General features: G+C 38.9%; 1 protein-coding gene across 1 annotated transcript in view; it reads left to right on the top strand.

Moving 5' to 3' along the window:
* Nucleotides 1-27,633, top strand: part of phip (PHIP subunit of CUL4-Ring ligase complex) — a 78,264-nt gene extending 50,631 nt beyond the window's left edge. Inside the window, exons 30-40 of the mRNA XM_030129281.1 lie at nucleotides 315-470; nucleotides 2,101-2,221; nucleotides 2,346-2,471; nucleotides 4,361-4,436; nucleotides 4,582-4,641; nucleotides 4,725-4,877; nucleotides 6,982-7,134; nucleotides 14,321-14,532; nucleotides 20,426-20,667; nucleotides 23,942-24,088; nucleotides 25,195-27,633. Of these exons, the coding sequence (XP_029985141.1) occupies nucleotides 315-470; nucleotides 2,101-2,221; nucleotides 2,346-2,471; nucleotides 4,361-4,436; nucleotides 4,582-4,641; nucleotides 4,725-4,877; nucleotides 6,982-7,134; nucleotides 14,321-14,532; nucleotides 20,426-20,667; nucleotides 23,942-24,088; nucleotides 25,195-25,925 (2,177 nt within the window). The 3' untranslated portion in view covers nucleotides 25,926-27,633. The remainder of the gene's footprint in view (nucleotides 1-314; nucleotides 471-2,100; nucleotides 2,222-2,345; nucleotides 2,472-4,360; nucleotides 4,437-4,581; nucleotides 4,642-4,724; nucleotides 4,878-6,981; nucleotides 7,135-14,320; nucleotides 14,533-20,425; nucleotides 20,668-23,941; nucleotides 24,089-25,194) is intronic.

Below are 27,633 nucleotides of genomic sequence, written 5' to 3'. Positions count from 1 at the left end.
GTTTCAGCTTCACTCCCTTATAGTTATTTGTTTAGTTGAACAGACATTCATTTGCCAGTCAAATGTGTACTTTGACACCACAATTTTGTTTCCTTCCTATTTATCTTGTGATGTTTACACTTGTGTAATGCAACTGGATTCAGTTGCAAATATTGTTTAAAAACATCTTTGTGAGGATGAGTCACATTTATAACCAACCAGTTAAGTCTGTACCCAGCTTTATATATGTACACATAATTTGTTAGCCATCCTTTTAATGCTCTTTTTAATTAAAATAAATGCATTTAACTGTTCTGTCATTATTGTGTTTGCAGCGACGTTCCCTGAGGAGTTGGGAATGAGCGTACCGCTGTCAGAAGGCGAACAGAAGGAGCTGCTGTACGTTCCCTTGGATGGAGAATGGGGCTGTCGTACCCGAGCAGAGGAGTGTGAACGCATCATTAAAGCCATCGACCAACTCTGCACACTCGGTATGATATCACGATATCATCATCATGCCCCGTGGAAATAGCAGTCCGCTCAAATCATGTGAGAAACCGGCTGAAGTTAAGCCACGAGGGCACATTTCTCAGTCCAGCAGCAGGCCTCTTCACAACATGAGTCACCGCTCTGAGCTCATCAGTGTGAGACCAGCAAAGCCACGGATCATATGTTCACAGGAATAAGCTGCTAACGTGTTGTGCCAGATATTGAGGTGCTTGTTTGGATTCCTGTTAAATGATGTAATGTCACTTTAGGTACAGATATTATACCGCTGCAATACCCTGTGTTTAAAGAAGAAAGACCTGATCTGAGAGCTCCCTCTAGTGATACTGTTGGGACTTACCACACATGAACACCCACAGATGGAACACTTCAATTCTTCTAGATCTCTCCTTGCTACTCCTACGCTCCATGCTGCAGCTGGCTTACTGGAGAGATTTACGTCCTCGATTCCTTACTACACATAAACAGATAGAACTGGTAGAATTTAGAAACAGTAGGTACATTTTTCAGCTGAAGTGACAAAGGCATGAGGTTTTACACAAAAAAATAAACTATGTACCTTCTGAAAATATCCAAATCAACCTTAATTCTTTAAATGCACTAAGGCTGAGTGGTGTGGCTTGAAGGATAACTAAACCTCTTTTTTTCAGCTTTATGGATGACTCATTATTTTAACTGTTTGTTTTCTGTGTGCATGAACTTAAAACCAAGCATGATTTAAAAAAAAAAAAAAAATAGACGGTGTGTGTACAGTATCAACAAAAAAACAAAAACACCAGCACTTGGTAATAGTGTCCATATGTAATAAATGTTTAAAATCGTTCAAAGAAATGCGTCCGCTCACTGGGAAAGCTCATGTGTAGGCGTCTCCAAGGAAGTGATGACAGCCTACGTAACTGTCTGATGCTGGTGTTTTGAGGGATAAAAGAGGAAACATGATCTCTGGTTTGCATTTCAGGCATTTTCATCATCATCCAGACATAAAAACTCGAATTAATTTGATATATTACCCAGAATTCAACCGGACCGAGTCATTCAGATTTATTAGTTCTTTTTCTTTTTTTTTTTTTTTATTCTCTTTTTATTGAAAGAATTAAGATTTTTTTTTTTTCACACATTGAAAAAACAGACAGATACACAAACTATACACATCCAGAGAGTAGGTGTAAAAAAACCAAACAAAAACATTTACAGCAGCTCATTATGGTTCTGGCGTACAGGATCTCAAAGTAAAGAATCAATGTATAAATAAAGATAAATAAAAACACAAAAACATGTTTCCTTCAGAGGATTTTGGTTTCATATTCATGCATTCATCTCAGCAAAATCAGATCTCATAGGCTTCACATATCTCACCCATCCCTCCCAGTGTCGCACAAAAAAAAATCCATCGTCAAATTTACAGTAAAGGTTATTCTTTCCATCCTATAAATTCCCATAGTTATGTCTATCCAGTTATTTATTGTCTGTGATTTATTAGTTCTTTTTCACTGTTATTGGCCTGTGCACCTCCTTACACTATAATGTTTCTACTTATGCTTCAAATGATCATTTTGCCACCTTCTCATCTTTAAAGCTAATTTACATGTTTGTTTTTTCGAATGTTCACTTTAGATGTGGCGGCACCGTTTGCCTTTCCGGTGGACCTACAGGCTTATCCAACCTACTGCACAGTAGTGGCCTATGGCACTGACCTCAGCACTATACGCCAAAGGCTGGTCAACCACTTCTACAGGTATGTCACAGCACGATGAAACTGCGTGCGAGGCTGTGTGTGTGTGTGTGTGTGTGTGTGTGTGTGTGTGTGTGTGAGAAACACAATTTAACACACAGTCCACACCTTTGTCCTTGGGTTCCAGACGACTGTCCTCTCTGATGTGGGAGGTTCGTTACATCGAACACAACGCCCAAACATTCAACGAGCCTGGATCATTCATCGTCACCACCGCTAAGTTCGTCTCTGACCTCATGCTGCAATTCATTAAGTGAGTACGGTTTATATACATGAATACCAAGTCAAGGTAGAGAAAAATAAATAAATAAAACATTTTTTATAGATGCCTTTCTAGCCACTTAAGGTTATTGTACAGATAAAAGCAGAAATACAAAGAAATAAAGTAAAATACAAAGGGATACAATGAAAGACATGGACTGTGGGGAGCATCTTTTAACTAGGCCTGGAACTGAATCTTTGACTATTTTAATACTCATCCAGCGGTAAAACATCTGGTTTTCAGTTTTGATATTCAAATAATCACTTGTTAAATTCATGCAGCAGTGAGCAATAAGGCGATCATGCAGAAGAAAACACTAGAATAGCTTTTTCTGTCTCAACAAAAAGTGGTTCATCCTGTCACATGAGGGCTTTGCAAAGATGTGAGGGTCATATTCAGCCCCCCAGCTCCTTCCACTGGCTCCACATTGTGGGTGGTTAGCATTACTGTGGTTAGGATAGTGGGTTTCTAGTGTTTGTTGTGATTCTTTGGAGTTTATCATCATTAACCCATAAAGACCCAGAGCTACTTTTGTGTCAGTTCCCAAATGAATTTTTCTTTCGATTTAACCTTTCTTAAGCAATTTATTACCATTTATTATAATATTATCCACTCTATTTTGTATTTTTCACTGTAAATCATATATTTTCCTATATTTAGTTTCCTATATTTAATTTAGATGTTCATGATAACTCAGAGTAAATTTAAAGGTTATCATATCAAAACAGAGAAAACTGAAGAAAAAGTGACTTTTTCGGCCAAGATACCATTAACTGAACATGAACCCAGTGTGTCCATCCACTGTCATTGAACCAACTCCATAGGTTTTACGGGTTAATCAATGTTGTAGAAGATGACAGTGTTTCCATGTTCACTACCGAGCCTCTGAACGTCCTAATGGGTCATATCTGATGACCATGAAAAGATGACGAACTGTATTTTACACCAATTATTTACATGTATTGATAGGACTAGTGGATCAACAGGTATTAAACAGTTTAGATCAGTAGATGTTTTTGGTCGCTGGTGGATGTTTGGGTTTTTATGGGTTAAAAATGCTTGGTTCTTTCACTTTAAGTTGCGTAACTGTGTGTGGAGTATTTTGCTGTTGCTGTAAAATCCTATTACAGACACTAGTGCATGTTGTTCTGTCTTCTGTATCTATTCTTTCCCGTTCGGTTTTGCTTACTTAAATGTATTTTTCATGGTTGAACCTGTGACACCACAAGTGAGTGTAGCAGTGATAGATACGAGCCTGTGAACGATAGAGGACAGACTGTCAAACAGATGTTCTGCTCTCTGTAGGGGATATGTGTGAACACTTGAAAGTTTTAAACACAAATTATTTGAGGAATTATTTATTTGCTGCAATATTTGCAAACCCCAGTGCACAAAGCTTTGAGTATTCACTCTCAACCATTTGTGATTCCCCAAAAAATGTGCTCAGGACTGCTGAACATTTTTAATCCAGAATGTCCCATTTTTATTTAACCTTTTAAGACACAGGAATGCACTTTGTCCATTGTAGGGGAGAAGAGTTTCACAGCTTTACTTTAAAAAAACAAAAAAAAACCCAACACACTATCCACTGCAAAGGACATGTGATAAAGAAAATATAAAAATGTATCTGAAAAATGCTGTTTCCAATTAAGACAAATATTTGATGTAAAAAAAAAAAAAAAAAAGCCAAACCTTTACTTTCTTGAGTCTGAGGAGGTTGAATATACCGGTGAAGCAATTTTGATGACTTAAGTGTCTGAGTCTGATTTTTCTAAGTTTTTTTTTTTTTTTTATCTGGAAACTTTACATTCCAAATACCATCATGTGTTGAACCATGGTGTCACCTCTGATGTGATCTTTGTCTTGTTACCTTCTCTCAGGGACCAAAGTCTGACAGACCTCATGCCACTTTACAAAACTATGAAGAAGGCGACCTTCTCTGACTCTGAAGATTCAGTATGTATTCAGTATTTACACATGCAGCGATTGTAATTAAACAGATGTACTCTCTCTTCAGGTTGTATCTGTATCTTAAATTTATTGAACTTTGACTCATGAATGTGAATACAGAGATTTTTCTCATTCGTCATTTTCTGTGTAGGATGATGAAGAAGAAGATGAAGATAGAAACACCCCCGGCACATCCAAAACAAACCATAAGGTGATGAAGCTGTTGCTACTTACATTAAACCCAAATCTAGTCTTTGGCGGTTATTTCATGTGTCTTGCTCTTGTTTCGTGTAGGGTCGGCGACCAATGCAGCGCCAACTGCGAACCCGACCTCCTTCGTATGACCCTCATGCGTGGAGGGGCCGTTGTAAGGAGCTGCTGGACCTTATCTTTCAGTGTGAAGACTCAGAGCCCTTCAGAGAACCCGTGGACCTGCAGGAGTACCCGGTAAAGTTAATAAAACCAACCAACAAACACAAGTCAATAAGGAAATTTCACTTAGAAAATCCGTCACACTTTCCTTTGCATTTTCATTTTATTATTTTTGGCCTTCACCCTTACAAGCAGAAAAATAGGACCAATGTCCCTGTATCTCACTGGCATGTTCTATCAAGAATCAATAACAAGTTGAATTTGCGAGGTTGTCAGGTTCTGCCGCTATTTTAGAGTCCTGTGGTCTCAATAGATGTGGGTGGTACTGTCACTGGAGGAGAACTCAGCTAATTAAATCAAAGTATTACATGTTACAATCTATCAAAATATGGTTCATTATAAGTAAAGACAAATTTTTAGGACTTCAAAAATTCAAAAATCTAAATTTCTGAAAACTTTGAACAAAGTTTGTAGACAATGAGCCCGTTTACATTTAAAACCCTGGTTTATATGTTTCAGTCAATTATTTGATTTCTTTCAGAGTACGTACATAAGTTATGATGTAAGACGTACACTTCCTGTCGTTTTCAAAACATCCAGTCTTGTCTTGTTGACCATGGCAACGCCTACGGTGTCAGCGTTAACTGTCCTAATGTGGAAGCTAATAAGACTGTAAAATAGGTTACATGTAGCTGCTATCCTTCATTTCATTTTGTTGTTTGTTTACTTTTTTCCTTAGACTCGTGTTGTCGTTGCCTGACATCTGTTTATATAGATTTTTTTTTTTTTTAAACAAATAAGGAAATGTAAAAAAACAAAAGGAATTAGATTAACCTGTATCCATGCGTGAAGATGTCGGAGTTTTGGGGAGAAATCTACATGTGCTAATCCGATTTCTCATAATCAGATAACTGCTGTTATCGGATAAAGCCTATCAGATAATCCTGTTTACATGATCACTGAATAATCTGATAACTCCAGAAATCGGATAATGATCGGAGTATTAGTATCCATGGAAACAGACTTATTTCCCAAGAAAGCTACATATAAAATTTGAAATGAATCCGACCAGTGGTTTCTGAGAAGATTGTTGAAATGTGGACATTGGTGAGTGCCTTGAGTTTGACTCTTCAAGGTCACTCAAGGTCAAAGGTCATGAACCCAAGTGAAAGTCCATATAGGACTTCCTATCAGTGCTCAATAGTTACTATACTGATATCTGTAACTGCTCTAACATCTAAAAATTCTAATCTCTAACCATAATATTTCAAAAATTGATCAAGACAACATTGGACACAGTACAGTCTACTCTCATTAAACCGCCCGCCGTTATACCGCCATTTTCGCTCACCGCCAACCAAAACCATTGCACAAAAATCCCCAATGCATTATTCCATTAGCTACCGCCATTTCCGCCTATCGCCATCCGCCAGCCCAGTTCCATGCACAAACAACACTTATACCATTGATTTCCCGACCGTTATACCGCCAGCGTGATTGCCATCGAGTACACATAAATTTTAACAATGCACTGAAACAAACGCGCCAGACGCTGATCGCGACAAGCTACGAGTAGGTCTACGGAACGGCCACCGTTCATTTATCGCAGAACACTCAGTAGGTCAGGATGTCGGGAAGAGGACGTGGGATTAAGCCAAAGCCTCAAGATGATGGGGTGTCATTTCCCGACACGGTATAATAATGCTTAAAATGTTTCCCCACTTTAAATGATCCCCTACAACATAACAGAATCAAGATTTATTTAGAAACGCAATTAGAACGGGTTAACGGAGGCAGCATAGACATCATATAGTAAAGACATGCACATTATGGACGCAACCCGTTGTAACGCCATTTTCGCTATACCGCCAATTTGGCCGTGAACGGAAGTTGGCGGTATAACGAGAGTAGACTGTACCTTCAGTAGCTCATGTCCTGTCAGTTGGTGAGAGAAAAACAGACATTTAACGTAATAATAACAATAGTATCCCGAGACTGTCACAGTTTTAGTTTTATTAATACAAAGAGAAGAAATCTATTTTACATTTAGGAGATGTTTTTCTTGTCTGCATAAACTAAACCCCTAAGTCTTTATCCTTCACCCTCTGCTTTCTGGCTTCTACTGTTGCTTCTGTGATCTTGGAACATCTGTAACCTTCTGTTCTGCTCCTTCTTCCAGGACTATCTGCAGATAGTGGACTCACCCATGGACTTTGGCACAGTTCTAAACACACTGACAGAGGGGAAGTACCAGTCTCCTATTGAACTCTGCAAAGACGTCCGTCTCATTTTCAGCAATTCTAAAGCTTACACGCCGAGTAAGAAGTCCAGGGTGAGAAATATGCACAAACACACACACACATGCACACGCACACACTATCTGTAAAAGTAAGGTCTCAGTACAAAATACAGTGGAAAGCGCTTATAGTGATCACATCTGTTGATTATCATTACCTTCAACCTTTAATTAGTCAGTCTTTAAATCTGATACATTTATTAGTGATCATGAGGCTTATTTTCCATACACTTGAATTAGGCAAAAAAGAAAAAAAAAATTACTGAATTAAGCAAAAAAATCTGCCAATGGCACAAGTGAAAATTATCTTGGTAAGATTTCCTGACATAAGATTTCCAAGATCTATTGTCTAAAAATAAATTCTTATATCTCACTTACAAGTTACTCTTTAGGTGATTTTGTCTTGTTTTAAGTGTGATGAGATATTTTGACTAGAAATGAGAAAAATACACTAGTAAGATTTAGATTTTTGCAGTGTAGAGATTTCAGAAATAACTCAGATGTAACTAATCAGGGATTATGTGGGTCATTAAAAAGCATTAAAAGTCATTAAATAGATTTTTTTTTTAAATTAAGGCCTTAAATGGCATTGAAAAGCATTAAATTTGATGCCCAGAGGAATTAAAAAATTAAATACACTCGATGGAAAAAAGCATTGTTATTCACGATTTATTTTGATTATATAAACATTTAATAATTTTGATCAGAAGTATAGTGTGATGATTGACAGGCGGAACCCTTTAATTTGCTATTGTTTTTGACCGAAGTCACAACACTGGATGCTTGGAATGCAACGTGCTGTGAGTGTGCCCATGCTGTGGTGAAAGAGCGGAGAGAATATTAGCAAATGTCGGAAAAATGGGGAATTGCAAGTTTCAGCAGAAGTGGTTGGAGGAGGAACTATTCAGAACCTGGTTAAAGCCCGACAATGGTAAACTGTCATAAAACTATATATAAAACTGTTTCTGCAGTTGGACATGGGCCTTAAATTTGTTTAAAGTGGAAAATTAGATTTGCTGATACCTGCAGGAACCCTGCTAATGTTTTGACATAGTGGTAGAACATGGTTCACTGCTGCATTTAGTCATTATGACCCAAATGTTACGACAAAAGCAGCGCCACATATGACCTGGAGAAAAACACATACATTGATTTAGCTGGTAAGTGCGGCCGTATGGCTTCAGTATCGGTAGAATTTAACTCCAATAGCACTAGGGCTGCATGATATTGGAAAAAACTGCCATTGTGATTTTTTTTTAACCCTGCAATGTATATGTATATGAAAAAGTATTCAGGAGGATATAATAGCTGTGTGGTGCCGACGTAAATGGTCAAACTAATTAGTTGTGTTTCCTCACGTTGTGGTGACAGGTGTAAGGCACTATTGACTCAGAACACGTGTTTCAGTTTCATCCTTCTTGTAGCTGAAATCACCTAGATAACTGACGTTGCTTTTCTTTTTGGCACCGAGTCTTTGTTTTTGGTGACTTTCTTTTGTTCATTGCTCATTTTTCAATGTTGTTACCAGCAACTCACTCAAAACTGATTAAGAACGACTGTGATTGGTGGATCGCTGCGTGCAGTGTGTGTCAGGTACCCAGGTTGAAATTAGATGAGAACACGTTGAGTTCATTTGCCTCCTACATTGCAGGACCTGCGATGTGACTATTGCGCACACGTACATTGCTATGTCGATGCTCAAATGATACACTATATTGCCAAAAGTATTTGCTCACCTGCCTTGACTCATATGAATTTCAGTGCCATCCCATTCCTAGTCTATGGGGTTCAATATGACGTGGGTCCACCCTTTGCAGCTATAACAGCTTCAACTCTTCTGGGAAGGCTGTCCACAAGGTTTAGGAGTGTGTTCATGGGAATTTTGGACCATTCTTCCAGAAGCGCATTTGTGAGGTCACACACTGATGTTGGACAGAAGGCCTGGCTCTCAGTTTCCGCTCTAATTCATCCCAAAGGTGTTCTATGGGGTTGAGGTCAGGACTGTGTGCAGGCCAGTCCAGTTCATCCACACCAGACTCTGTCATCCATGTCTTTATGGACCTTGCTTTGTGCACTGGTGCACAGTCATGTTGGAAGAGGAAGAGGCCAGCTCCAAACTGTTCCCACAAAGTTGGGAGCATGGAAGTGTCCAAAATGTCTTGGTATGCTGAAGCATTCACAGGTCCTTTCACTGGAACTAAGGGGCCAAGCCCAGCTCCTGAAAAACAACCCCACACCATAATCCCCCCTCCACCAAACTTTACACTTGACACAATGCGGTCCGACAACTATCGTTCTCCTGGCGACCGCCAAACCCAGATCCGTCCATCAGATTGCCAGATGGAGAAGCGCAATTGGTCACTCCAGAGAACGTGCCTCCACTGCTCTAGAGTCCAGTGGCGGCGTGCTTTACACCACTGCATCCGGCGCTTTGCATTGCACTTGGTGATGTACGGCTTGGATGCAGCTGCTCGACCATGGAAACCCATTCCATGAAGCTCTCTGCGCACTGTTCTGGAGCTAATCTGAAGGCCACATGAAGTTTGGAGGTCTGTAGCCATTGACTCTGCAGAAAGTTGGCCACCTCTTCGCACTATGCGCCTCAGTATCCGCTGACCCCGCTCCGTCAGTTTACGTGGCCTACCACTTCGTGGCTGAGTTGCTGTCGTTCCCAAACACTTCCACTTTCTTATAATACAGCTGACAGTTGACTGTGGAATATTTAGGAGCCAGGAAATTTCACGACTGGATTTGTTGCACAGGTGGCATCCTATCACAGTTCCACGCTGGAATTCACTGAGCTCTTGAGAGCGACCCATTCTTTCACAAATGTTTGTAAAAGCAGTCTGCATGCCTAGGTGCTTGATTTTATACACCTGTGGCCATGGAAGTGATTGGAACACCTGATTCTGATTATTTGGATGGGTGAGCCAATACTTTTGGCAATATAGTGTATATTGTGCAGCTCTATGTAGCAGTGGTGGCTAATATCAGGCTTCCAAACTGAAATATCAACCTTTAACAGAAAGTAATCTAAATTGCACCAGGGTTGGCCTAGATGTTTGAGTTAGTTTGATGTGTAATTCCCCCTTTAATAATCCACTGCTCTGACTTAAATGAGTGAACCATATGTATTTGCTTGATTGCTTATTTATTACTTCTTACCAGACATCAAGTTCCGCAGTTCAGTTAGTTAAGATACACTTTACTGACTTTACAAGGAGGGAAATCAAAGTTAAAAATAAAGTCAAATAGTACATTTCCTGCAGCGCTGAGTCTTTTCTGTGGGGGTGGTGTTATTGCCCGATTATTTGGCTCTTGGCACTTTTTGCCAATAAAAATCCACTATTCGTCAACTTCTGGTATGACTTGCTGGCATTAATATCCCTAAAAGTCAGCAGTGTTTAAACATCTGGATTTTATAGTTGAAAGGGGCCTATTGTACATCAAGAGGTTTGTCCTGAAATGAATGTGAATGTTAATAGACTCTAAACAGGCATTAGTGGCCGTCCGCCCTCAGGCACTGTGTTTAATGCCTTCTCCTTGTTGTCCGACTGGGAAATGAAGCTTTTATTGCTCTGCTCAGAACCATTGGACCCATTTGAATCAAACTGCAGTTTTCCCTCATACCACCACAGTGTATGAGTGTGAATACAAACCAACAAGTGGAACAATAACACAACTACGCTGGATGATGTAGGAAGTTTGATCGGTTTCACTTTTACTAAAATGTCCTAATTTGAATATGCATCTAAAGTGAGGTTCATGTTCTTGGTGGAAAAAAACAGACTCATTCTTTCAGAGCCTCGTGCAGTTTCTTTCAGTTTCATTTCTTGGAGATGAATCCAACAGCTCTTGTCTCAGACGTCCACACCTGACCCCCCCCCCCAGCCCCTCCTCCACTCAATCCCTGCACTTTTTTAGCACGTTTTAAAATCAGTCACTAAAAGCCTGTTCAGTACATGCACATGTGTCTGTCTCTGTGACGAGCAGCCATGAAAGTTTGTTATTGTTTGTTGAGTTGACGACAGAGGCAGCCTGAGGAAGTTTTGCTCAGAAACTTCAAGAACACTGTGTTTTTCACTGACAGTTTTGGTTAAAACTTGATCACTAGAAGTAAAATTATTGAAACAGTATTTGTACAAGGAAGGATTCTGTGCCCAGCTTTTCAGTTTCTTACAGAGTGGATCCGCGCAGTACAAATTTAATTCGTTTTATGAATCAATTTTCTGCATTGAAATGAAGTGATAAATAATTAAACCATTCCAGGCCCCCCAAAACCAGCCCAAAATCCACCTTTAAGGGGTTTTAAAACAGAAAGACTGCATTTAGAAAGAAAATAAGAATTATAAAAACAAATAAACTGGTTTTATTAACTTATAGGGGAAGTCAATGGAAGGTTAACATCTGGTCAAAAAAATTTAATTACAATAATCTACACCAGACGTATTTTTGGGTAGGTAATTACTTATATTTTCAGGAAAATGTATTTTGAAATTAGAAAAAATGTGTTTGAGTTTTATGAGTGTGAATGTTTGGAAAGTGACAAAGTTTTCTGCCTTCATTCTGGGTTCATTTTATAAACTTTCATAAATAAACAAAATGCATTCCAAATACATTCATATTTGATTATTATATTATTTATGTCACATGTCATGTATATATCTACAAAATACATTTGAATATAATGTTAATATTAATTACATGTTGTAAATATTGTTTAAAAAAAAAAAAAGTATATGATATTGATAATTGAAATAAAAAATATTTAATTTGATATTTACTTTTGTTGTCCATCCTTGACGTTGCCATTTGTCAAAACTCTTGATATTTAGGTATAATAAAATATGTTTTACCAATTATTCGGTTGTAAAATAGAGGGTTTAAAGTATATACTGAATACATTTTAGGATGAAAATATCATAGGAACTTCACATTTGAGAACTTTGTCATTCTTGCAAAAAATAGATGTAAATTTTTTGCCCATCCGTGAAGCATTAGTTTTTGATATTTTTCATTTAAAAATATTTTAAACTAAATTTTGCCCTTTGAGTTAGATGGCATTTAGATCTTTCCAACTAGGTGTAATATTTGTCTTAAACTTGTCTGGTTCAAAAGTTATGAATCAAAATGTAGTGGGCTGTCCATCCGTGATGCCCTTGACCTCGCCCTTATTTACTTACCTTTAAGATGAGACGATCTGTGAAGGAAAGAAGATGGAGGAGGAAGAGGATTATTTTCTGGAAGGAGAATCTTCTTCCAGTAAAATGTCAGTTAGAAGAATTTCTGACATTTTTTTCTCTTTCTCCCCTAAGTTTGGACTTTCTGGCCTCACTTTTACTTGCAGGTCGTTTCATTAAATCCTATCCAGAGAAATCTGCTGTTCTCTGCTTTTTAACAAGTTCCCAAAATGCAGCTGCACGACCTGAACTTAATTTATCTGGATGATTTTTTTTTCCAACAAAATCAGAAACCCCCTGCCGCTTTGCCAAAACTTCTTTTAATTTACTGGTGGAGATAACCTCCTCCACTACACTATCCTCCTTCAAAATTCAACTGTTTAAGTCACAGTGATATTGTTTTTCCATCTGCGTTCGGCTTCTGTCGCTCCATGTACTCAATAAATAAGTAAGATGTGAGTGTGTGTGTGTGTGTGTGTGTGTGTGTGTGTGTGTCACTGGGAATTTGGTCATCTCCTCCTCCATCTGAATGCTGGTGCTCTTGGTTGTACTGCAAATTTCCACTCATATTTTAAGACAAAAATTCTCAAGAGCCGTGGTGCATAAAGCAAATTTCTCGTTTTACAGTGCACTCGTACTGCGAGGTTCCACTGTATACAGGGTTCCTACAAGGTCTTAAAAAGTCTTAAAAGTCTTGAATTTACAAATCTGTGTTAAATACCTTAAAAAAAGTCTTTGAAAGGTATTACATTTGATATACTAAGTCTTAAGTTATGTTGCCATAAACTTGTTTGCTGTATTATGTTTAAATGTGTCTGTTAAATGTCCAAGCTGCAAAGAAAGTAACATTAGTCTACTCAGTTCCACACGTTCCAAATCGGCAATTTATATTGAAATTAGGAACTAATTACACTGGGTTACAAAAAAATGTTTTTTGCAAGTTGTCTAGGTTTTTTCAACTGAATTAGGACCATTTTGCACCGCTAAATCCAAAAATGACATCTGTTTTTCTCAATCAGGTCAGGTTTTTTTGCTAATTTGATTTTGAAAAATTTGATCTTCTCACAAAATATAATAATTCATACCAAAATAAGATTGGTAAGCACACTTTATGAAACTTGTGACTTGATTCCTGTTAGGTACAATGGTGTATTCACTGCAGATGTAGCAGAATATGTCAGGCTTATTTTTGCAAGATCTTCTAGTCGAAGCCATTTCATTCACCTGTAATATTAAAAAAACCATTAATCATAAATTGGCAAAAGTAAAATCTTCAGAACTCGTTTATTGCAAGAAATATGAAAGAATTTTGTATCATATGATGTGAAAATGCCCATAAATGTAAGCAAAAATGTTAAAAAGCCAATATGTAGCATAGTTCAGAAAGTTGACCTGATTGAGCAAACTTAATGTGATTTTTGGATTCAGCACACCAAAATTATCCTAAATCAGCTCAAAAAACTTAAACAATAAATTTGTTGTTGACCAGTGTTATCAATAACTTTACAGCCCCTGGTGAGAAATGACTCGGAACAGTGAGAACCAAGGCGTTGGAGTAAATAAATACATTTTCCTAAATTCTAGGAGTCACAAATTCTTGCCGGAATGGCTGTGAAATGAGCATTATATTCTACTAGCGGCATTGTACGATAGCATGAGAGGCTAAAATCGCCCGGAATACCTCACAACATTTGAATACAGACATAAAATTGTGCTTAGTAGATAGTCAGGTAATGTTTCTATTCATTTGGCGAGTTTGGCGGCGATCAGGCCTGTGAAGGCTGAGAAAAACCCGTACAAACGCCCTCCCGTGCTGCAACATCGATCGGATGGACAACGTGCATTATATAGTAGGATTCTAAGTAGGCTTACAAAGGTCTTAAAAACTCTTAAATTTAACTTGTAGAAACCTGTAGGGACCCTGTATACAATTGTTTAGCATAACTGTGATCAGTATAAGCAGGTTTCACTTTTCATTTTCTGTTTTGGTGAATCTGATGAATTATTGTCCACACTACTAAGGTTAATCGTTGTGTTTTCAGATCTACAGTATGAGTCTGAGGCTCTCTGCGCTGTTTGAGGAACATGTCAACTCCATCCTGGCGGACTACAAAGCCATCCACGGCCTGACAGGCAAACTGACCAAACAGGGCACAGACAGACAAACGCGACATACTACGGACAGACAGACGCGGCACGCCATGAAGAGAAGGAGGAGGAGAAGCGAATCACCTTCAAGCAGCACTGCATCAAGGTACAGCAGATCTTTTATTACCTCCGCCAAGGAGGTTATGTTTTTGCCAGGGTTTGTTTGTCTGTCTGTTTGTTTGTCTGTCCGTTAGTGTGCAACATAACTCAAAAAGTTATGGACAGATTTTGATGAAATTTTCAGGGTTTGTTGGAAATGGGATAAGGAAGAAATGATTAACTGTTGGGGGTGATTCGGAAGAAATCCTGGATTCTGGATCACTTTGAAATTTTCGTTAACATTGTGGTAAATGGGGCCAAAATTTTCGTTTCCCAATATCTCGCTTAATTATTGACCAAAACTCATGAAATTTAACTCAGGAATTGACAATGGGGTCCTCTATCACATTTCAAAGGCTGATCCGGATCTGATCCAGAAGGTGGATTTTATTTTAAAAAATAAATGTAGGATTTGTATCACCGATTATGTGGGGAATTTTTGCACTTAGCGGAGGTCTGCGCTCTCCGAGTGCTTTTCTAGTTTCAGATTATTATTGATTTAACCCTTTATAGGGCACTCATAGAAATACTCTGGAATTCCAACTTAGTGTGTTATTGGAGGACATTTTCAGAAGTTTTTAATGTTATGTAGAAAATCAAGGTCAATGAAGTTACCATATTTGGTCCCTTACCCTTTTTTTTTTTTTTTTTTTTAAATCCAAGAAGCATATATAAAAATACAACAAAAACAAATGTCAGGTGAAAAGAACATCACTGTTAGAACATTACAACAACATTAGTGCTGATCCAGACACCTGTCAACATACATATTGTCACTTTGAACATCATTACTTAAGGGATGTAACGATTAGAGATTTTGATGCTATGATTATCGTCTGAGCAATAATCACGGTTTCACGATTACTATGACTATTTTGCAGGGTTTATACCGCATCCTAGGGATGTAACGATTACCGGTATAACGATAAACCGCGGTAAAATTGCAGACGGTTAGTATTACCGATTAAATTCGAATTATCATGATAACTGTGTTTGATTACCACACTTTGGGGGGAAAAAACGCCTATGTAAAGATCTGTTTTTATGTCGAATATTTGAGTATAGTTTTAACTTTGTTACAATTTTGATTTTATATACCTAATATTTGGAACCAATATTCACTTTTAAAGTCTTTGAAAAGGTTTGTTAAGCATTTTTGTGTTATTTATGCCATAACATATATACATTTTTCAAGTCGGATTTTATATTTTTTTTGTATGTTTTTTGTCCTTTTATGTTGATATAGTAGGTTAAAGTGAAAAAATAATAGACAGATGATATAGATGAAGTTGTGCTGAAAAAAAAAAAAGAAATCAAACATGGGTATAGTAAACATTTGTTTATATAGTATATAAAGGTAAAATCAAAAGTACTGAAAAACGGACAAAATAGGCTCAGACCACTAAGGGTTAATATTTGAATGTTTTTGCAACAGAAGGTGCATTGTGCCAATTATTTTATTTAATTATTATTATTATTTTTAAATACAACTTGGTTAAATTATTTCAGTGTGTGTATAAGTACTTCTTGAACATTTTGAGCACAGTTTCAACAACACCGCGATAATAATAATAACCGTGATAATTTTGGTCACAATAACCGTGATATGAAATTTTCATATCGTTACATCTCTACCGCACCCCCACAAAAGTGAAAGGGAAACTTGACGTGCGTTATTAATTCCTCTACATCTCATGCTGTTGTGAAGCATCAGACTGTTTTATGCCGTTTTCCTTGTGCTCAAACAGAGCGTGTTTACTGCATCAATGCACAAGTTCACCCTCCTGAAGTTTGTATGACAGTCTGAGCTGCTGCAGAAGAACAGCCTTACTGTATGAAAGCTATGCAGCCAGATTATTGTGAAAAGGTTGCGTAATGGTTGCCTGAAGCTGCGTAGATGACGGTAGAGGATGCAAATTGTATGGAAACGAATGTGACCCCGCATCGAAAATATATTTACAGTCTGAATTTCTGTACTGTGTGTCTCAGACAGATGGTCAGCTTGTTCCTTCTCTGTCATTTTCACTGGTGGAATGTTGAATGCACTGCTTCTGTGACGTCGTTTTCGTTCTGTACGGGAAGCGCTTATTGGTGTGTCTTTGGTTCCGCTCTTAATCGACTGTACTTAATGAGACAGTTTTTGGCAGTCTTGACAATTAATTAACCACGACGTTTAAAATCGCAATTAATCATAACACCATGACATTGTTACAAGTCTTCATTCCTTACATTAGTACCATTACTTCATGATAGGGCATTAGTGACTCCAGATTTTTTCACATCGACTTATTTGTCAATAAAGTCGAAGTCGAGTCGACTTGTCGTACGATGGCGTCATCACATTGACAGTGGAGGAACAACACAGACACACACCCGTTCAACAATGAGCAACTTGTACTAACGTTCACAGGAACATTAACAATGTAGAGTAAAGTGCAGAGTAAAACACGGGAAAGACACAAGCATCAACAGTCCTTCGCAGATATTTAACCAAACCAAACATAGGCTAACACCTTGAATTTTCTTTTAGATTTAAGTGAACAACATAAAGTGGGAAAAGTTTCGGACGATGGCAGAAAAGGCACACAGCATGTTAGAGAAAAGAGCGCACTGTCTTAATGAAATAAATGAACAGAATAATCCAAACACACTGGCGGTCCAAATTATTATTCAGTATCGGTGGTGCTTTCATGGTTCACAGAACATTACTGAGACCAGTTTTTCTAGATCACAGTCAGTTTAGTTCCTACTCTGAATCATCTTCTTCCTTCAGTCTTGGCCTTGCACTAGTGATGCGCGGGTGTTTTTTTTTTTTTTTTTTAACCTGCTTTGTGGAATTATTTGAACCGCCCCGCCAATAAAGTAACATTTTTTGAACCTGCACCAACCCGACCCGGATACGCTGATCTGCACAACACTACCACTCACTGGGTTCCTTGTTTTCATGTATAAAGATGAGAGGATCGACATGCGCTGAATGGCAACTCACAGGCTGTCGGGTGATGGAAGGGAGAGAGAGAATAACACACAACTTGTCGACTCCTCCAAAGTAACGTCAACTTGTGCCACAGACATTGACGCGTCGACAAACTGACTTTCCAGTTAATGCCCTACTTCTTGGTACCTAACAAAGCAGGTACACTCACTGTTCATGCAGAGGTGGACCTTAAAGACCCTGTAGACTAGAGCTGCACCATATATCGTTTGAGCATCGTCATCGCGATATACGTGTGCTTAATAGTCACATTGCAGGTCCTGCAACGAAGGAGGCAAATTAACTCAACATGTCTTCATCTAAAAATCATTGGAAGGAATGCTTCTAGGACCCAAAAACAGTTCGTTCGAGGTGCTCTTCGGAAAAAGAGATTCATGAAGTAGATAAACAGGAAGAAAACTCCAAGGCACTCTCTTTAAGCAGTAAAATGCCTTTATTCTCATGGCATGGTCATATATACAGGGTGAGGAAGCAAAATTTACAATGAACATTTAGTTTTTTCTCAGCAGGCACTACGTCAATTGTTTTGAAACCAAACATATATTGAGGTCATAATCATACCTAACACTATTATCCATACCTTTTCAGAAACTTTTGCCCATATGAGTAATCAGGAAAGCAAACGTCAAAGAGTGTGTGATTTGCTGAATGCACTCGTCACACCAAAGGAGATTTCAAAAATAGTTGGAGTGTCCATAAAGACTGTTTATAATGTAAAGAAGAGAATGACTATGAGCAAAACTATTAGGAGAAAGTCTGGAAGATACTATTAAAGAAGAATGGGAGAAGTTGTCACCCGAATATTTGAGGAACACTTGTGCAAGTTTCAGGAAGTGTGTGAAGGCAGTTATTGAGAAAGAAGGAGGACACATAGAATAAAAACATTTTCTATTATGTACATTTTCTTGTGGCAAATAAATTCTCATGACTTTCAATAAACTAATTGGTCATACACTGTCTTTCAATCCCTGCCTCAAAATATTGTAAATTTTGCTTCCCCACCCAGTAGACCTTAAAAAACACGCATTACAGCTTCAAGCCTTCATCAGGAAGTCAAACAAAACAGAAGCCTGGAAAACTACTTTAAAAGAACCTACAGTTTTCCAGGCTTCTGTTTTGTTTGACTTGGTGTTCTCATCTAATTTCAACCTGGACACCTGACACACCAATCCGATCCACCAGTTGCAATCGTTCTTGATCAGTTTGCCGAAGCAGACCACGCCCCTGCACATGGAGTGAGCCGCTGGTAACAACATTGAAAAATGAGCAACAGACAAGACAAAATCACCGAAAACGAAGACTTGGTGCCAAAAAGAAATGATACTGGAACACGTGTTCTGTGTCAGTAGTGCCTTGCAATTGTTGCCACAACGAGAGGTAACACAACTAATTTGTCTGACCATTTACATCGGCACCACACAGCTATTTCATATCACAATATATATCGCAGGGTTAAAAATATTCTAATGTCAGGTTTTTCCAGTGTTGTGCAGCCCTACTGTAGACCAAGGTTATAATAATTTTGGATTTTTCAGTTTAGATTGTTTAGTTTTATTTACTTCTGACTTTTTTTTTCTCTAATTCAGTTAGTTTTAATGAGTTTTTAGAGCAGGTTTGCTAGTTTTTATTAGTTTTCATTTTTTTTCTAAATGCTTAGTTCTAGTTCAGTTTAGTGTAGTCGTATTTTTTATCTTCCTCGCTGTCATATTCACATACAGGACTCTGCTGCTTTCTCCCAACTTTAGTCTCCATGTTTGCAGGTAGAGTTGGGACAAGAAGCCGACTCTAAATGACAAGGGACGAGAAGTGACGGACCGTGAAGTGTCATATGGTGCTGCTAGCTAAAATTGCCCGAGCAAAATAAATCGATTTCGAATTGATTCTACCTGTGATAGATGCAAAACAAATGAAGCAACACTGTTACACATGTTCTGGTCCTGTTCCAGTCTTGAACACTATTGGAGGAGTATTTTTGAAGCGCTTACTAATATACTAGGAGTTATGATCCCCCTTGACCCTTTAACCGCACTCTTCGGTATCGTTCCTGGAAGGCCGCAGTTACCCGCAGGAGGACTCAAGGTGGTCGCCTTCAGTACTCTTTTGGCACGCCGCCTTATTCTTACAAGGTGGAAGGAACCTGCCCCACCCTCTGTTGGTCACTGGGTCAGAGAGGTGATCTCCAACCTTAAACTCGAAATTATCCGATGTACATTACGTGGATCTGAACAGAAGTTTCATAAAGTGTGGAAATCTTTTTTAATCTTCTTTGACAATCCTATGATGCATGTACAAGGCCCTTAACAAGTCAAGATGTATTTGTATGTAACACTTTGATATGTGACTTTATTTATATTTACAGTGCCATATTGTATATGCATATAGATCGGTGACAGCAAGGGGTTTGGGAGGGTTAAGTGTTTTGGGGTTTTTTTGTTTGTTTTTTTTATTTTTTTATGTTTGAACACCTGTGTGTATTCTGTATGTGAAATTTAATAAATATATCTAAACACAAAAAAATAAATCGATTTCATATCAATCCGACACTGACAAAGACAAAAACAAAGGGAATTTTATCTATAATTTTTATCCATTCTAGTTAGTTTTGTAAGCACACAATGCAGTTTCAGTTAGTTATCGTCTTTTTTTCTTTTAATTATAGTTTTTATTTATTTATTTCAGTTAACGAAAATGTTGTTTCAATTCTAGTTTTGGTCATTTCGTTAGTTTTCGTCAACGATAATAACCTTGCTGTAGACCACTTTTGATGTTAAAGTGTTGACTCACTGTTCTCACTCTAACTGTTGCTGTCACTGTCTTGTAATGTAAGTAGAAATGACCAAAAATAGTCACTTGCCCGATTGTACCAACTGGATGTAACTTTGTTCTTCTTTCATTGTGTTTCTAGCCCAGACAGGAAGAGGCGTGTATCCTCCAGGGTGACTGGGAAAAAGGAGCCGTCGCCCGCTCCTTCACGGCCGTCATCTCTGAGACAGAACGTCCCGCCGAAACAGCCCCCCCAGCTGGTGAACGGAAAGGCGGACGCGCCGGCAGCAGGACGTACACGCAGCGCCGCGCGGCACTCCGCGCACTCGCCGCCTTCGTCTAACTCCTCGCATAACACGACAAGCAACACACAGAGCGCAGCAGGTGAGAGCGCAGACACAACAACACATGTAGATGAACCACCTCCACCTGAGCCGTCCTGGTGCTGGAACCGGGCCGTATCTATTAATAAAACGCAACATGAAGCTGACATTTCTAAAAGGTCAGAAGTTCCCGTGTCGGAATATGTAAACAAAATATGTGCAGTATGAAGTAGAAACACTTTGGATTGTAGTGTGGTAAACTGGAAAGTGACTGTCGACTTTTCATGTTTGTATCATATCAACCCACACAGATGGTCACAACATGTCACAGCACGATACAACATTATGTTTTACACCCACTGATGAAATTATACGTCTTTTCATTATAAACCAGTGTTTATAGAGTCAAAAGCCTGACCTTTCTATCATGTTCCAGCTGAGCGTACACTTTCCTTTTCACCCACTGCTGACAGTAGATCGCTGTTGTGAGTCAGTGGTGAAACGCTCAATGAGAAACACATGGGATTTGGTGCCCTCTGCTGAATAGTTACTCAGATTCACCCGTAAAGACCCAAACATCCACTGGGGACCGAAAGCATCTACTGATCTAAACTGTTTAATACCTGTTGATCCACTAATCCTATCAATACATGTAAATGATTGGTGTAAAATGCATTTTCGCAGCTTTTCTTGGTCATCAGATTTGACTCATTTAGATATTCAGAGCCTCCACAGTGAACATGGAAACACCGTCATCTACTAGAGGTGTAAGAAAATATCGGTTCTGCAATATATTGCGATATGTAATTTCACAATACTGTATCTATATTAAAAAGTACTGTATCGGTATTTATTCAAATGCAGATATGGTGGAGGTTCTTTTTTGTTTTTCTTTATTGTTTATATCTTATTCTTCTTATTATTTAACACTGTTTTATTAAATAACGGTTATTTGAAGCGTCCTAAAAGCAGTTTTTACTGTCTGAGACGCAGATGTTAGTTCCTTTGTTGGGATTGCACAAAAATGACATTATGATGTTAGTTCTGAACTAATAGAATATGAACATTTGAGCAGGATCTTAAGCTGTAATGTCTGTAAAACATAATTTAAGTTTTAACAGAGGAATATTTTGTGATATAACATTAGATCCTGTTGTGATCAAATACAAATGTGTTTAGTATTTGTGCATATTTTGGGTGTAATTCAATTTTTCAATGAAATAATCATTTTTAAAAAGAAACAAACAAAAAATTGCCTTTTTAACAGTATCATGATATATCATATCATGATCCTAGTATTGTGATTTGTATCGTATCGCTAGATTCTTGCCAATACACAGCCCTAGTCATCTACTACAACAATGATTAAGCAGTAAAAGCCATGGCGTTTGATAAATGATAACGGTTGGAAATGCTTGTTTTTACATTCAGTCATTGATATCTTTACTGAAAAAGTCTTTTCTCTGTTTTGATGTAATAACCTTTGAGTTTTCATTTACATCTAAATGAAGTATAGGAGAAATACATGATTTACAGTGGAATATACAAAATACAGTGGGTATTATTATAATAAATGATGATAATCACTTAAGTAAAGGTTAAATAGAGAGAAAAATAAATTTGGGAACTGCCACAAAAGTAGCATTGGGAAAAATGATGGCTCTTCATAGTTTAGTTGAATGTGTTCTGAGAGCCATTAGTAATGGAAATGATGAGATATTAAAATGAAAGTAACTGTCAGGAGGCAGAAAGGCTATTTGGCACACTGTGGTCTCCAGAACTCTTCAGATGACTGCAGTGAAAAGGCCACCTGCCCGAATACTGTTGCGCTTCATTTGTGTTGCATCAAAGTGACTTGCAGTTGAGAATTTTTAGGTTACATAACATAATTGTCACTCGTTCTTTAATGTAACACTCATTCTCTACTTAAAAATTCGGATTAAGTGCTGATAAATGGTTTTAGATTTCTCTCTTGCCTCTATTTAGAAAAGTTTACTCCTCATCATGTGGTTTCCTTCTACGGAGTGGACTGGGTCACGGAGTCTTCTGGGTTGTGTTGCTATGATTCCACAGAATGGTCTTTGTTTTCCTGGTTTTTGTAGTGGACTGTTTTGTAAAGCCCTGTTTACAGATGAAACATGAGAAAATGTAGCTTTGTGTCTTTGATTTTCAAAAATAGGGTGGTTCTGCACAGCACAGTTAGAGATATTTAGAGACAGATATTTGACTTGTGTGATAGTTGGATACAGTTTTTATCTGAGTTGTAAATATGGTTCATTGAACATGTTCATTGCATCATATTATGACACCAGATGGTGTTGTAGATAGTTGTATATACACTATATGGACAAAAGTATTGGGACATGTTGAAGTCAGGTGTTTCTTTTCTGGGGGTCTGGACTATAAAACTAATGACAAATGTTAAAAAAAAAAAAAAAAAAATCAATGTTGAGAGAAATTAAGTAAAGAGACGTTTTGGAACATTTTGGAACAAAACTAACCAATACAATGCAATATTGATCACAATATAAACCTATATTATGACATTTGTTAGAAAAGAAACACTTGAATTCAATGTGTTCACATACTTTTGTCCATATAGTGTAGTTTTCCTGCCTGCGTTTTCATGTAAATAGTTGTATATAACTTTATTTTTTGGACGTTTTCAATTCAAATGTTCATTCTAACTTATAAAAATTGTTTTTTCAGTATGGTTTTGGTGAAAAACATTAAGGAATCAATTTTTTTCCTACTCATATTTGATGTTTTTTTGTGTGATTTGACGGTTAGTGTGTTAATACAGCATGTCAAATGAAAAAAATAACTGCAAAGTCACACAGACGAGATTGTGCTGGAGAAAAGATACCAAACAAGGCAAGGAAAATAGTTTTTTAATGAGAAATATAAAGGTATAACAAAAAGGATTGAAGAACTCATAAGTGTTGATTCTTGTATTTTTATTTATGTTTCAACCTGAGTTTCAGTCGATTTTATCATCACAGTCTACACATGTGTTATTCATTTATTGTCTTCCTGTCACACAGTGCAGTTGCCACTAAACTTCCCAGCCTCCTTAAATCCTATGTTCATCTGTAGGAGCTTTTATCCAGTGTTAAAGTGGATTTCCATCACCTTCTATGTATCGGTGTCGAACAGAGTTTTTCGTAAAACACCCATAATGGCTGATATGGAGGGACTTTTTTTGCTGCTGCTGTAGAAGATGATATTCATTCATTCATGTGCTTGTGATATCAGCTGTTTCACCACTAGATGTCACTAAATATCACACAGTGCACTGTAGAGTTTATTAAAAAGCACCCCCTCTTTGTCTCCAGAGTCTACACGTTCATTGAGGGCTCATAATTCTGTGTCCACTTCGACGCCGCCAGCCAATGAAAAGGTGACTCCGCCCCCTGCTGCAGAAAGCAGCGGTGGAGGAAGCACACGACGGAAACTCCGGACTCCAGTACGACACACGCCAGGTAAGAATGTTCTTAGCTTTATTGTCTTATCTTACGAACTCTGCATTAGGGTGGTCCAACGATCATGGTAAAAAGTAAAGTTTCAGATTACCTCAATTAGAACCATGCATTAGGTTTTGGCATTCAAAAGATGATTTAGGAAAAAATTTGGAAGAAAAAGGAGATGTTTTAGAGGTTGCACAAGTTGCTGGAAGTTTCCTGGAAATTGACTAATTTTGCATTTTCAGCATAGCCGAGCTGACCTGCTAAGAGAAGCAGCAGTACTATCAAAACCAAGGTTTGAGTGCTTCATCTAGCAATATATGTATGAAGTAAGGCCGCCCACATCAGTGGTACTGGAGTGAACAATTGGTTGTCCTGGCATTCTGAGACTCCAGTGTGACACAAGAGCAGAAGCAGCTGATGGTTCACAACATGATGGAAAATGAAGAATCAGAGGTTCCACTAAAGCGTTGGGATGCCCTTAACCTAGCAGATTATGAAGGGAAGCAGATCAGGGATGTCACCACCAGCACCACGCCTTTCTTAGAAACTTTGGATCTGCCACAAACATTCTTCAGAATTCCTCCAGAAGACTGGGCTGATGATGAAGACTTTCAGAAGGCTGATAAAACTGTGCATTCCACAAAAGTTGTCAGTGATGTTGCTAAAAGAGGGGTGGAGCTTTTTCAAGACTTCAACTGTACCCGAACAAAAAATGAAGATCAGAAACAGTACTTAATCCAAGTTGTCAAAGAACAGGAACATTTTTTTGTAATTTCAGTAAAGCAACAGTGGTTGCTGGACATTTTTATAAGTATATTTTATAAGTAACATTTTTATGCGAGTTGCAGTTTGATTTTGAGAATAAAATTACAAATTATTCTAATATGCCTTATCCATTTGGCTAGTTATGTTATAGTATATAGAGCAATCTGCATGTGTCTTGTGCAACCTCTAAATATTAATTAATTTGCATAAAATTTGGACTGAAGTAATTTGGCCAGATATGGAACCAAATGCAGGGTTCTAATCCAGAGAATCTTAAAAAAAAAATGTTTTGGACCACTCTACTCTGCATTTTAGATTTGTTTTTGTAAATTGACGTCCCTTTATTTCTTTTTCAGGATCTCCCGCCAGCCCCTCGTCTCAAAACACAGTCCACCTGAACGGCCACAGTAGTCACATGACCCTCGGTGTGGGGAGGAGGAGCCGGAAGTCAAGAATAGAGCCGCCGCTGAGTCCTTCAGAGGTCACGAGTCCAGCGAGTCCCTCCAAACCACGAGGCCGTCCACCCGGCAAAAAGAAAAGCAAGAAGAGCAAACAGGAGCAAGAGCAGGAGCCGGACGACGTGAAGAGGAGCGGCACCCGCAGGAGCTCCACCCCCGACGACGACCTCGACCAGTCCACCGGTGACGAGGGCGGGGCATCCTCGGCACAGGAAACAGCTGTACTGTCAGACTCTGGTATGGCTTCGACGCCCAAACGCCGCGGACGGCCCAGAGCTGCAAGAACTGACGAAGCCACGCCTCCTCCTCCGGCCGAGTCTCCTGAGCCGTCACCACTGAGGAGGAGCAGCAGGCGCGTCATGGAGGAGGTCACACCCCCTCCTCAGCCCCCTGCGCCACAGAGACCCAATCGGAAAGAGGCTCCGACAGAGGAGGGCGGCGAGGAGGCGGGAGGGTCGATGCGCACGCGTAACCAGGGTCGGAGGTCGGCCTGGTACATGGAGGAGGACTCAGAGGAGGAGCAGAGGCAGCTGCTGTTTGAGGACTCGTCAATCACGTTCGGAACCTCCTCAAAGGGCCGGGTTCGGAAACTGACAGAAAAGGCCAAAGCCAACCTCATAGGCTGGTAACAGACGTCAGAACAGACACGGTTCAGGCAGCCCACGGAGATGAAATCCAGCCGAGATTTCTAAGCGAACGCATCAGAGGAAGCCGACGTGAATAAAGTCCCACCGGAGTGTATGTGGAGGTAAACGGGGATCCACTGTCGCCACGGCGCAGGAATCAGTCCGCTCCACGGTCCTCTCGATGCAGTAGACGCATCACTACGGTAACCGGCTGTCTGACCAACCAGCGCATGTTGGTTGTTTCCAACTCCTCCTACGTTTATTGGTCCATGTTGGACCCTGCAGGAGTTGGTCCACTGATTATTTTGGCCGCGGTCTTCGGGACCCGCTTCTGTCCAGTGAATCACTCTTCAGCTCGTTCTGTCAGACTGGGCAAAAACACAATTTCAGTACTTGAAAAAGTCATGAGGAGAGCTGGGTTTATCTTATCTGACTCCTGCTATTTTCAAGGACTTTTCTCTGCTAGGTAGGTCAAAGATACCCGCTGAGCTGAGATTGTTCAGATAGTTTTCCTGCAGAGTCGACGTTAAGGTCTGTGACGGACTACGGACCGCCGGCCTGACAACATGTTTCGCTCCCTCTGCTCTTTTTTATACAACCCCCCCCCTTCCCCCTCCTTACCCTCTCCACCCTCCACCCTGATGCTTTTTCTAAGATTTGTACATTACGATTGGCTGTCTGTTTTTGGAAGTCTTACACATTGGCTGACCTAAGCGTGTCTGTCTGCGCTAAAATACCAAATGGTGTACCTCAGTAGGTAGGTACTGTAGATCTGTAGGCTTTGTTTACTATTGATGTGAGTGGGTGTGTGAGCGGGAGTGTGTTTTGCATGATAATTAGAAAGAGGAAGCATCTTTTTTTTTCTTTTTTTTTTTTTTTAAGCTGTTTTTACTGTGAGGAGGAGAAAACAATGCATGGGTGAAAGGGGTCATTATTATGTTTTAGGTAGATTTTTGTTTCAGTGCGTCCTCATCATTAGCAATACCTTGTGCCTTTATGTCTTCGGTGTGTGTGTGTGTGTGTGTGTGTGTGTGTGTGTGTGAGTAAGCGTGCTTGGCCTCTGCCCTGCAAAAGTACATGTGCCTGTACGTGTTATGCATCGTGTCTGTGTGTAACTGATGGAATGCGCGTGTTTTTATAACACAAAAACGAGTGTGTCGTCGACTTTTCAGCGTACGAACAGTGGCATACAGTTTGATCATTGTGAAACCTCTCAAAGAAATGTATTTATAGCAGTTCAGAAAAGAATTTACTGTCGTTGTACACATACCATTATTCATGTCAATATATTATCCTATAACCAACCTATTGTCAGTTTATACCTAAGGTACAGTTAACGGAGCTTTGGGTGACTAGCTTTGACATGCACTTACCACAGACTGGTTATCAATGCAGTTGTAGGGAGTTAACCCTGTGTATTTTACATTGTTAACATATAAAATAAACCTTTTTAAATGGCGATATGTTTCTATGGTGACCACATACATGCACACAAAACAAAACCACACCATTCTGTCTCGCATGCTCTTGCACTTTCTCATGCAAACAGGATCGGATCAAACTGGATCGGACTGAATTGGGTTCTTTCGTTCGTCTTTCTGATTGTGTGCCTTTGCTACTCTGGCATATTGAGTCCTCATCTTCTCCTTTTGGGGCCTTTTTAAAGAAGAATTAAAAAAAAATAATAAATGAAAAAAAAAAAAAAAAAAAA

The sequence above is a fragment of the Sphaeramia orbicularis genome, chromosome 24 (genome assembly GCF_902148855.1).
Source record: "Sphaeramia orbicularis chromosome 24, fSphaOr1.1, whole genome shotgun sequence".
In the NCBI taxonomy this organism is placed as follows: Eukaryota; Metazoa; Chordata; class Actinopteri; order Kurtiformes; family Apogonidae; genus Sphaeramia; species Sphaeramia orbicularis.
Note: the sequence above shows the minus strand (reverse complement) of the source record. Positions and strands in the feature narration are given on the sequence as shown.